General features: G+C 47.6%; 1 protein-coding gene across 1 annotated transcript; it reads right to left on the bottom strand.

Moving 5' to 3' along the window:
- Positions 1–5,578: 5,578 nt before the first annotated feature.
- On the bottom strand, positions 5,579–12,619 carry Pdp2 (pyruvate dehydrogenase phosphatase catalytic subunit 2). Its single transcript, XM_075977064.1, has 2 exons — positions 12,470–12,619; positions 5,579–10,956 (listed from the first exon to the last, which is right to left on the bottom strand). Exon 2 carries the CDS (start codon positions 10,913–10,915, stop codon positions 9,323–9,325), a length of 1,593 nt encoding a protein of 530 aa, XP_075833179.1. The 5' UTR covers positions 10,916–10,956; positions 12,470–12,619; the 3' UTR covers positions 5,579–9,322.
- Between the last annotated feature and the right edge of the window lie 176 nt (positions 12,620–12,795).

Genomic DNA, 12,795 nt, shown 5'->3' with positions numbered 1-12,795 from the left:
GTTGGGGATGGAGGCACACCTAGCTTAAAGAAGACAATGCAAGTAAAGCGTTTGGCATGGCATCTGGCCAGAACATACACAAACGTAGCCAGGTGTGTTATTTTAAATTATCATAAATTAACTGGGCGCTGGGGCCACCCGCCTTTAATCCCAGCACTCGGGAGGCAGAGATAGGCAAATCTCTGAGTTCGCAGCCACCCTGATCTACAGAACAAGTTCCAGCACAGGTTTCAAAGCTACAGAGAAATCCTGCTTCAAAAAATAAACAAACAAAAAAAACACAAACAAACAAAAAACCATAAATTGAGCCCCTGCTATAGTCAGTCTACCTAGCTGAAAATGCATCAGAGTGTCAGAAGCAGCAGAAGGGACAGAAGGGTGGATGGGTGGGATCAGCTATCAGCTTATGCTTAGCCCCACACATCAGCAAGGGACCCAGACAGTTTTTACAGGAGAGAGCGGCGGAAGTCACTGAAGCCTTTTTTGTTGTTAATAAAAATAATTCCCACACGCGTGTGAGGCCGTGGTAGTGCACTAATCTTAGCCTCTGGGACTGAGAAGTGAGGAACAGAAGTTCAAGGTCAGCTTCAGCTACACAGAAAGCTCAACAGCAAGCCTGGGCTTCCTGAGATTCTGTTTCAAAACAACAAAGAAAGCATCAAAATAAAAGGGTTGATGAAGGTAGCTCAGCAGTAGAATACTTGTGAGCATGCACAGACCTCTGAGTTAAATCCTTAGCACCACAAAACAAAAAGAGGAAAGAAAACGACAAAGACAAAACTCAATTTTCAACACAGCCACAACGAGAGTGAGCAGCAGAATAATGTGTAATCGTCAGTTACAGAGATTGCCACTTTGCCTTCCCAGTCTCCAGTATGTTCTTTGTTATGGCCTCTTGATTGTAAATAAGTCCCTAAGGTCACTGCAGAGCCAAGAGAATGTTCATGCTTGCCTCTAATCACCAGGCAACTGGAAGGCCTAAAAGAAGACGACGGGGAGTTTAAACACAGCCTGAGCTATATGGCAAAACCTATAAAACAAAACGGGGGGGAGGCAATTAGACCTTTTTCTAATTGGTTGGTGAGTAGAGTGGGAAAGAATTTGAGGTATTATCCAATTCACAATAAGATGCAAAATGTAGCCGGGAAGTGGTGGCACAGGCTTATCATCCCAGCAGGAGGCAGGCAGATCTCTGTGAGTTCGAGGTCAGCCTGGGCTACAAAGCAAGTTCAAAGACAGGCTCCAAAAGCTACAGAGAAACCCTGCCTTGAAAAACCAGAAGAAGGGGAAAAAAAAGAAGCAGCAAAATGTAGAAGATTCTAGTCTTCGTCCCAAGAGCAGCCAGAAGTATGGCCTAACTCTTGGGAAAATGCAACTTTATCCAGTGGAAGAAAACCAAAATCTTCCCTTTTTTTCATTCTTTTATTTCTAAAAATGTTGCCTGTCTATCATCTAGCTAGCTAACTAACTATTTTTGTTGTTGTTTTTTTGTTTTTCGAGACAGGGTTTCTCTGTGGTTTTGGAGCCTGTCCTGGAACTAGCTCTTGTAGACCAGGCTGGTCTTGAACTCACAGAGATCCGCCTGCCTCTGCCTCCCGAGTGCTGGGATTAAAGGCGTGCGCCACCACCACCCGGTGCCAACTAACTATTATCTATCTATTCACCTGTTTTTGTGGTGCCAGGGATTGGACCCAGGGCCTCATGACTGTTAGGCAAGTGCTCTACCACTGAGCTACATCCGCAGCCTCCTCCACATTTTAAATGTTGACTGCATGCTTCATGTCAGATGCTGAGCTAATGCATGGTTATCCAGCAGAAAGCCAAACCAGAATCCTAACGCTGCAGAGAAAACAGACAGACAGGGGCTGGAGAGATGGCTCAGTGGTTAAGAGCATTGCCTGCTCTTCCAAAGGTCCTGAGTTCAATTCCTGGCAAACACGTGGTGGCTCACAACCATCTGTAATGAGATCTGGTGCCCTCTTCTGGCCTGCAGACATACACACAGGCAGAATATTGTATATATATAACAAATAAATAAATAAATATTAAAAAAAAAAACAGACAGACAGATGGGATGGGAGACCCATGGAGAGATGAAATAGGACCAGCCAGTGCTAAAAATAGAGAGGGATTGCTTGGAAGAGAGACCTAGAAAGTCAGGGAGTCTTCCAAACAAGCTGGAATCTAGCAGAATCAGGCTCAGAGATCTGGGTAAATCAAGAGGAGGCAGAAAGTGCCAGGTATTCCAGCCATGGGGAAGAGCAAATCCAAAGCCTTGATTCTGCATGACTATGGCAGGGAGGGAGGCCCATCTAGGGAAGAGGAATCTGAGCTATCACCCAAAATGTCATGGGAGCTGAAAAGCAGCAGTTCAGATCTGACTGCTGTATGGCAGTTGCACCTGAGTGGAGGGGCACAGAAGGATTTCGACTTTTCTAAAAGCTGAGAAGCTGGCCCGCTGTAGAAGTGGCTATAAGGAGCAGAATCAGATTGGGGTTGGTTAGAGGTGGTGGGTACTTCACAGAGGTAAACAAGTACCTTGAGGACAGCTGGTCCAGATGGCACCACTTTATACCACCTGCTCTGGCAAGCTTGGGTCTCAACGGCTCCTTCCCCACAAGCACAAGACAGTGCCATTCCCTCAGCCCCCACTTAATCCCAGCCCCAAAGATGCCCAGAGCCCTGTGAGGCTTCCTGAAGGTGTACCAGGCTGCACCCCAAGGAAAAACTTGGAGTTTTAGGACACATTGCCTCATTAGCTGGGGGCAGCCCTCCTCAAGCCAGCTTCTGCTGACACCAGCACAGCTGGATGGCGACATCTAGAGGCAGCCTCGTGTCTCCCGTGGCCTCCTACACAAGCTAGAGCACCCCCTACTGAAGTGTCTATCCCTGTGTCCTCACAAATGAATGACCCAGCCACCAGGCAGGGCTCAGGGTACCTAATTCTCCCATGTTTTCCGTGCTACAGCGCCATTTGGGGGCAGCAAAATCCCAGAACTCCCAAATGAACTTTGGATCCTCTTTTCCTTCATAAGCCCAGAGATAATGCTGGTTGAGGAAGACACCCGCCCAGCCAAGCCCCTCCTCTGCCTCATTATCTAGAGTCATGCAACGTCCCCAGACCCACGTGAGAGTACGGTTCAGCCATTGCCTCTACTGCAGCGGAGCTTTCTGTAGCTGATTGACCATTCCTGCCCAGCCGCATCCATGTACTCCAATACTAGAGTCTCGTGGCCAAACTCCTCCCTTCGTTTTACTTCCACGCCACTGCTTGCTGTTTTCCTCCTATTCTCTGACCTCCTCTCTTGCTTCTCCTCTTCTCCTTGGTGTCCAGCCAGTCATCTTTCCTAACTCATTTCACAACCAGCTTTTGTATCCCTGGGGCAGAACAGGCATGGGTGTGGGGAGGGGGGAGTGGAGTGGGAAGCAGACTAACAAGGATTAAACACTAACAGCCTTGTACCATCACAGGGAAGCAGAGATGAGGCAGGACTCCTGGTTCTGACAACCCTGCACCATTACAGGGAAGCAGAGATGAGGCAGGACTCCTGGTTCTGACAACCCTGCACCATCACAGGGAAGCAGAGATGGGGCAGGACTCCTGGTTCTGACAACCCTGCACCATCACAGGGAAGCAGAGATGGGGCAGGACTCCTGGTTCTGACAACCCTGCACCATCACAGGGAAGCAGAGATGGGGCAGGACTCCTGGTTCTGACAACCCTGCACCATCACAGGGAAGCAGAGATGGGGCAGGACTCCTGGTTCTGACAACTTTGCACCATCACAGGGAAGCAGAGATGGGGCAGGACTCCTGGTTCTGACAACTTTGCACCATCACAGGGAAGCAGAGATGGGGCAGGACTCCTGGTTCTGACAACCCTGCACCATCACAGGGAAGCAGAGATGGGGCAGGACTCCTGGTTCTGACAACCCTGCAGCATCACAGGGAAGCAGAGATGGGGAGGACTCCTGGTTCTGACAACCCTGCAGCATCACAGGGAAGCAGAGATGGGGAGGACTCCTGGTTCTGACAACTTTGCACCATCACAGGGAAGCAGAGATGGGGCAGGACTCCTGGTTCTGACAACCCTGCAGCATCACAGGGAAGCAGAGATGAGGCAGGACTCCTGGTTCTGACAACCCTGCACCATCACAGGGAAGCAGAGATGAGGCAGGACTTCTGGCTCTGTACCAAACTAATACAGAGAAGCCGTACCCATTCTGAGGTCGCTCTGAAGGATCTCCCCCAGGCAGAGCTTCCGTAGCCTAGGCTACCCTTGTCCTTGACAGGCACCTGAGCGTGATCTTGAACTATTGGTCGCTGGGTGACCCACAACACCAAACCCAGATTACTCTGCACAATCCCTTTCTGTCCTCACAGGTGACCTGCGGTCCCTCCTTACCCACCTAGCCATATTTTAAAAGCTTTGTTTCTACATCTTCTCTTTCTTTTTTTAAAAAATAATTTAATTTATTTTTATTTCATGTTAATTGTTTTTTGCCTGCAGGCATGTCTGAAGCCCTGGAACTGGAGTTACAGACAGGTATGAACTGTCATGTGGGTGCTGGGATTTGAACCTGGGTCCTCTGGAAGAGCAGTCAGTACTCTTAACCACAGAGCTATCTCTCCATGCCCTTCAACACATCTTTTTCAACATCTAGCTTAACTAGCCAGCCCTAACTGAAATACAAATGACTAAAGATTTGTATCTACATTAGAAGTTTTTTTTTTAAGATTTATTTTATAGATGAGTGTTTTGTCAGAAGAGGTCATAGGATCCCCTTGAACTGTAGTTATGATTATGAATCACCATGTGGGTACTGGGAACTGAACCTGGGTTCAGATGCCCAGTGCTTGCCAGTCATGGTGGTACACATGCGCTCTTACCTGCTGAGCCATCTCTCCAGCCCCTGTACCTGCATTTTTCATAAGGACCCACTGAACACTATCATTTTGAGTGCACCGAGGCACTGTACAATCTTGCAGTGGGGTCTTCAGTTGCACACAGCCTAGACTTTTCCCCAGAACTGGCTTTATACTACTAATAACACAAAAGCTGGTTTTACAAGAAAGTTCTCAGTAAACTATGAAATTCTAGCAAGTCTTGGCCCAGAGCACATGGGTCTTGGCCCAGTCTTTTATCTTCTTAGTTCTCCACTCACACAGCTAACATAAATGAATCCTCCTGATGCTGAAGAGAGGCGCAGTGGAAGCGTGCTCCTGAAGCAGACCTGTTTGGTTCCTAACACCTAACACATGTCGGGCTGCCCAGAGCGACCTACCACTCCAACGCCAAGAGATCCAGTGCTTCTTCTTGCCTCCCTGAGCATCTGCACTCATGTGATACACCCACAGAGACAAATGTACAAACTTAGTTAAAATAAAATATTAAAAATAAAAAGTTTAAAAGGACTCCCTGTGTGCTTAGCAGCTACTAAAAGTTTTTGTGTGCCATGCTTGTCTTTGGAGCAGGGTCTTAAATAGTCTTCCTTGGTCAGAGAAAAATGCTGAAACAAAAGCTGGCCTCGCATCCTAAGGGCTAGAAAAATTAATGCTCAAACCACAAGAAACCACATTTCATTTTGCTTCTTTTATTTAAAAGTTCTACTTAAATATCCTCAAAGGTTAGAAAATCGGGGTCAGATAGGAACACTGGTACACAGCTTAAAATACAAATGCCAGTAATTATTAAAGAACACAGTTAATGATTATTCCAAGAAAATGCATAGTAAGGAGCATTTTTCCAGAAGGCAAGTTAGACACCAGGAACCAAAGGAAGAAGGGACAGGACCTCAGATGGCTCAGAAAATAGTTATACAGCAGCCTAAACATGCCTCCCCCACCAGGCTACACACATGACCATTTACGACACAGGCTGCCACATCACTAGCCCTGACCTTCAAATCCAAAGGGAGCTTTGACACAACAACCACGCTCCAAAGACGTGAAACCGCTGGCTCCATTCCAGAATATTCTGGTTTCACCTGGGGCGGCACCGTTTCCCACTAGCTGTCAGTCTTCCTTTGAATATATTTTGTGGTTGATCTACAGAATTATGCCCTTCTTTATTTGAAGGTCAAGGCATTTACATTTTACCTCTGTTTAAAAAAAAAACTGTCAACTTGATTGTGTCTCAGCTGAGTTTTTTGTCCCGTGTGCCTAAAGCTTTTTAACTTTTAAGTCAAATATACTTTTGGGGAAAACGTCTATATATTTATTACACCACCTCACAGTTTACATCATAATAAATTAGCTTTAATGTTATAAATAACATCTCCGAAAACTGAATCTTATTAACATGATCTAGCATACATTCAAAAGTATCAGCTTTTCTAGTTTCACTAACTTTGGAAATCAACAGCACTGTACTATTTACACATAAAACAAATATCTATGGAAATTACACCTTTCCACCAGCGTCTTACCCCAAATCACAAATGTCACCTTAAGCACCAAGACAAAGTTCCTTCAAAAGTTACATTTGCAATATTAAATCGTCAGTCTCATTATTTAAATTTTAAAAGTCTAAAAAATTCAAATCTCTATGAAAATAATAAGAGCTTTGGAAGAACTGACAAGGACCACGAATCTCCTTTCTCATATCTGCATCCCCCCCACAAAAAAGGTCATTTACTTCAAGGGGGCCATGGCCAAAACCCAGGGAGACAGCCACACTGGCGTGTAACCAGAAGACAATGCCCACTGGAGCAGGCACAGAAAAGCTGAGTTCATAGAGGAAGAGAGAACGGTAGACAATAAACCAGCCTTTCTTCCCAATATTTCAGCTGGAAAACAAAGACATCTATTAGACAGTGAGAAAACACAGACACTCTTGGAGACACAAATGGGAGGCCTGTGTTCTATCAACTGCAGGATAAGTTACCTGAATCACAACCACTTATGACCCAAGCCAGCCAGCCTCGAAAACAGGGCTCAGGCACTCAGTGCCAGTTAAGGCTCCCAGGCTACTCCTGGGTTTAGCGGGCATGAAAAACAAAGGACAAAGGAAAACAAAAAACGTCAAATAGCATCTCCCATTCCAACAGCAAACCTTCTAGCTAGAATAATTATGACTCACATTTGGAGCCACGTTTTATCTTTTTTTTCTGAAGCAAGTTCTCACCGTGTAGCCTAGGCTGGCCTTGGTGCATAATGGGATGCACTGTTTTTTGTAGACAGGCTCTCACGTATCCACCTTGAACGTCTGATCTTCCTGCCTCTACCACTCAAGTGCTGGGTTTAAGGCATGAGGCATGTTCCAGCATACCCAGGCTTCTCATTTTCTACTTTGAGGCGGCACCATTGGGGTTATTATTTAGGGTAGACTTACACGTGAGGGTAGAGGAAAAGGCCCTCAGAAGGTAAGCCACACCTGAGAACAGGGCAGAGCCACAGGGAGTAAACACCCAACTGCGGGTACTGGCTCCTCAAGAGAGAACTGCCTATGTTTTATTTTTGAATAAAAAAAAAAAAACTAAGCGATCAGAAGTAATAGTAACAGTTTCCGAACAAAAGAACCTAAAAGAGTTCCTTTAAAAAAAAAAGAGAGAGAAAGAAGAAGAAACTGTATCACTAAACAGGGAACACTAGAAAATGTACAAAGAACAAACAATCCCCGTATTTTTCCATTGTATTTATTTTGTGAAGACCCATGCCACGGCACACACGTGGAGGTCAGAGGGCAACTTTCAACTCCTTCCACCACGTGGGTCCCGGGGATGGAACTCTAGTTTCCAGGATTGGCAGCCTTTACCCACTGAGCTGTCTGCCAGCCCAGCCCCAACTCTTTACCCAATGTCTGTCTGCAAAGGCGAAGAGGCCCAGCCTGCCAGTGCGAGGACAGCATAGTGGGTGAGAGAAACGGGATCAGCTGAGGAGGTACCTACAGAAAAGTGCTCCCATGAGGTCCAGGAAATCAAAACTGCCAAAAAAAAACCCTGTGTTTCCATTTAGGGACACATTTCCTGCTGTTTAACGCCACAGCCACCCAAGAGAGGAAGAAATTTATGCCCTAAATAGGACCCATGTGGGTTCGTTTTCAAGCAAACAGACCCTGCAGCCCCTATGACCAGACGCATCTCAATTTTCACCCAACTCTCATACTAAATATGGCCTCATCCCCGAAGCATAGCGATGGCAGTTCCTAACAGGCATGGGCAGGTGTTGAGCCTGAGAAGTCTCCCGCCTCCCTCCCAAGATGAAGAGAGAAAGCCTCGGCTCATGGCTGTTCTCCTAGGCCATTTTCATACCTCTAGATGCAGGCTGAAACCAAAAATCCACAAACCACTGAATAGACCCACCCTGCCTAAAATGTCCACAACTACCTGGTCACACCATGGCCCTTCCAATCCTGGGGAGCAGAAAGATGTACTAGTAATGGCAGGGTGAGGCAGGGCAGCATAGCAGAGGTGGTGTTGTGTGCTTGAGGGATATACACAGGAAGGAGAATTATGAATAACCCTGTGGCTAAGCCCGGGGTGGGGAGGAGGGGACATTTTGCTAAGCAGGTCAGGAGTTGGGGATTAGACAAAAATGAACTCCCAGTTCGGCTCAAAGGTTTGGGGGTGGAACTCAACAGAAGGACCAAAGGCTGCTCAGAGACTTAGCCCCTCTCATCCTCAGCCGAGAGAAAAAAAACAAAAGAGTGGTCCTACACATGCTACAGCAGTCCTGCCTGCAAGTCTGAGGATTCAGTTTTAAAATAAATTTAACCAGCGTTCAAATGCAAATGGCACAGATTTATCTTCACAGTCGTTACAGAAAATCTCTCTCTCTCTCTCTCTCTCTCTCTCTCTCACACACACACACACACACACACACACAGGAAAGTTAGAATATGACATAGAAAAGTGCCCTGAAGATTGCTTTGTAAACCTAAGCTTTTGTAATTTAAAAAGCTAAACAAAAACTACACTCTAGAAGTTGTGCAGAACAGCTCAGAAGGATCACATTTGTAAATTTTGCAACTGGGTCTCCGAAGATCCTGAAGTTCTTTATTCTTAGCATCATGATTTAAATTTATCCTTTAGAAGCACAGGATGACACAGTTTGACAGTGTCTTTATAGAGGACACGGGCTACATGAGCCTAAGCCGGTTTGACTCTATTCTGTCTGCTGCATAGAAGAGTTGACCAGTCAGTGCGCATAGACACAGAAATCATCACCAGTGCTTTTTCACTAGGCTGGATTTCTTTAGTTAGTCGATCACCCAGCAACCTATATCTGCCTATTCTTTAATAAGGTTTGAATGGCTCACTCAGGACTAAGTGGAAATGTTTTAAAGGGTATTTGTGTTAGCCTTGGTGACAGGGTGAGACTCTTAACCCTCCTTAGAGTATGTATCAATTGACTCTGAGTTAAAAAACACCACCATGACAGTGATATCATCCCGATACATCCTGGCTACATCTTCTGGTAATGTCAGCATGGCGGCCAGTCGCTCTGGCTCCATCTCCCCATACTCGTTGCTCCCGATGGCGTGTCTGATCAGATGCGTGGCTGCATTTTGGTCAGCTGCATGGAGTCCGCTGGCCTTCCGCTGCAGCAGCAGACTCTGCATGAGCCCCAGGTTGGCCGGTCTTTGGTCCAGATCCGGCTTATGGCAAGCAACCTTGGACAGGTGGCCCACCACCAGCCTCACCACATCCTCATTGCCCAGCATGTCCCACAGACCATCTGACGCCAGGACGAGGAACTTATCTTGGGGCCTCAGCCTGTGGTATGTAACCTCCGGCTTGGCCGTCAGATAGGGCGGAGTGTAGTAGTGGGGTGGTGTGAACTGGTAGATGTTGAGGGCCTCAGTATCAAAGCCCCTCCCTAGCACACTACGCTGCAACTCTCTACTCCACTTGAGCTGGACATCCCCAAAGGCCCTGCAGGGAATGAGGACACCCAGCAGCCTATCATCTATGATGAGTGTCCTGTTCTCAGACTCAGGGTGTTCTCTCTTAAGCCGGGATAGCTCAGCCTCATTCCAAGCATTGTGGTCCCGGGTAAGAGGTAAACAGGACCACACACCATTGTCTTCCTGGACACCAAGGATAGCCCGGCAGTCGCCAGCATTTGCTACATGTAGGTGAACTCCGTTGACATGGGCCATGCAAGCTGTTGCCCCAGAAAAAGCAACCTGGAGGGATAGGTTCTTTGTCACCTCATCTTCCAGGGGGGCCTGGATTTCTAGTGAGATGTCCGAATCCAGTCTCTGGAAGGAGTACATCAATGCTTCTTCGATGCTCAAACCCATTTCCATATGCAAGTCAAGAAGTTCTTGCCAATAGACTCGAAGGTGGTCCAGGTGTACGGAGGTGACATCCTTATAAATACTATCCCCAGGATGCTTGAGCCACTGGAGGATGGGCAGCAAAGGCTTCATGTTTTCCATTGCTTCCTCCATCTGCTCCAAGGTTTGGTGGGACATCAGGGACACTGCCATGTAGTAGAAGAGCCTCTCGCTCACCGCTTGGGCACATGCATGGCCACCATGGCCGTCAAAAATGCCAAACATCAGTCCGTTGGTTTGCATGCAGGAAGCTACACCCTGCCGGTCCTCCACTGGGGAATTGGCGGCCAGCTGGTTGCTCTCAAACCGTAACACTGAACTTGGAACTCCATTGTTGAAGTCAAGAATCTTGTGAGATGACTCGCCAGCTCGAAGCATGTCGTTGACCTGTTCAGGGCTAAGCTGTAAGTGGAAATCCTCTTCCTCGGTTGATGTGTGTCTGTAGGCTTTCTGCAGAGCAAAGCCACCACGCGGAGTACTGGTCTTCACAGTCGGCGATGCCGGAGAAGAAAGCCTCCATTTCGGTTGATTCCTATTTGCGGCACCCCTTGAGTAGAAGCGTCTACCTCCTTGTAAGATAGCAATTCGATTCCGTGCAGAACTGAAGATCCAATAGGACACGGTACTTGACATTCTGAAGCTACGCTGGCAAGCGGAGGTGGCTGCTTTTCACCCTGAAAAATTAAAGAGTTTATAAAAGCTTCAAAGTTCAAATATTTAAAATACTGTGAAAACTTCTTTTGCTAAGATTCTCTCTGATTTTATAGTCAATAAGGGCCTCCCAGCTGATTCGTGTCTCCTTTCCTCTCCTTTCTGAGCCCTTTCTCAGGCCCGAGGCTACTAGCTAGCTTCCTCATCCAGTCTCCACTGCAGCGTGTAAGCTTTGACTTAGGTATCTGCTGTCCCCAGTAATCTCTGTACTCCACAAATGCCAGACATGTAGCTGCTTACTGGCGGCTATCGTGAGTACAGCCCGGTCCCTGGTACACAGCAGGTCCTCAAATATTAGCTCAACTTGGCATTTTCAGAGGCCCAGGGACACTAGCTACTTAACAGACAGTTTCACTAGTCTCGCTGGCACTTGCTAGGAGCATGGGAAGACTGCCAGTCTCATATGCTTGGGTTTGTTTGATTGCTGTTTTGTGCATCACAGAGATTGAGCACACGGCCTCTCCTGTGCTGATCGACCACTGAGCTATAGCCCTCTTTTTAAACTTATTTTGAGCTGGGTGGTGGTGGGGCACACCTTTAATCCCAGCACTTGGGAGGCAGAGGCCGGCGGATCTCAGTGAGTTTGAGGCCAGCCTGGTCTACAAGAGCTAGTTCCAGGACAGGCTCCAAAGCTACAGAGAAACCCTGTCTCAAAAAAAAAAAAAAAATAAAATAAAATAAAGAAAGAAAGAAAGAAAAAAAGAAAGAAAGAAAAGAAAAGCACAGTTTACCATCAGGGTACATTCTGTACAGGTTTTTATATCGTTCAGTCAACTACACTGAATCTGACGTCCGTGTGAAAGACAATGGTTTCACAATTCCTGGAGATTTGGAGTTTGTTTCCACTAACCTGGTACTTATTAAACACCAAATTGCATGGCCTTAGTAGCCGCCTTTTCCTTACTTCCAAAATCAGTAGGTCAAAGAGTATAGACGCACTGCTAAATTGATTTCCCAAAGCCAGTGAGGATCGTCCCTTACCCACCCGGCTGAACTTGGGGCAGATGAGGTCAGTCAGAGGCAGATGGCCTCGGACGCCCCTTGACCCTGCAGAAAGGATAGGCAGCTGTGCGCAACGAAAACCGTTCGCAGCAGATGGGACAGAATTTAGTGTCCCTACAGAAACGACGTCTCTTGATTTCTTAGCTGGGCGGCTAGGTTCTAGTTAAGAACTCCGGGCTCCAGCTTAGAGTTCTGACCCTCCGCTTTCTAAGCTGTAAGACAGGAATCTAGTTTGCAACGCCCACCTCACGGGTGCTCCAGTACTAAGGAAGCTGATGCAGGGAACCGGCTAAGCAGCCGACTCCTCCACTAGCGCGCGGGCCCACGTGGCGCTTGCGCGCGAGTGGGGTGACCACGACCGGGGATCAGCTCGTCCCGCCCTCTCACCTCATCTCCCTCTCCGCCCCATCACCTGAGGCGCCCGCAGGCCAGGCTGGGGAAGATGTCCGCACACCTACTAGTCCCCTTCCTTACCTCTTACCCTCGCCCTCTTCTCACCAGCTTGCGCCGCCCGCACTCGGCGGATGCTCTCAGCTCAGATGCTGCGCGCAGTTCCTCGGTGGCTGCGACCGGGTTTTACTTCCCTGGAGAGGCCCCTAGAAGAGAAACCAGCTCGTGAAGAAAGCTCCCTCCCGCCATTCCTGATTGGCTTATTTTCGGAGGCGGGCCCTTGATGGACATAGATATTACCCAATAGATGAACAGGAAAGAGGAAGAAAGGGAGGCGGGGCCGGGAGGGGCCGCCAGCACTCTATCCCCTGGGGGTTAGCGTAGCATTTGAGCAGCCTGTGCGCCACCAG

This window comes from Microtus pennsylvanicus, chromosome 6 (genome assembly GCF_037038515.1).
Source record: "Microtus pennsylvanicus isolate mMicPen1 chromosome 6, mMicPen1.hap1, whole genome shotgun sequence".
NCBI classification, from domain to species: domain Eukaryota; kingdom Metazoa; phylum Chordata; class Mammalia; order Rodentia; family Cricetidae; genus Microtus; species Microtus pennsylvanicus.
This window is presented reverse-complemented; position numbering and strand designations above follow the sequence as displayed.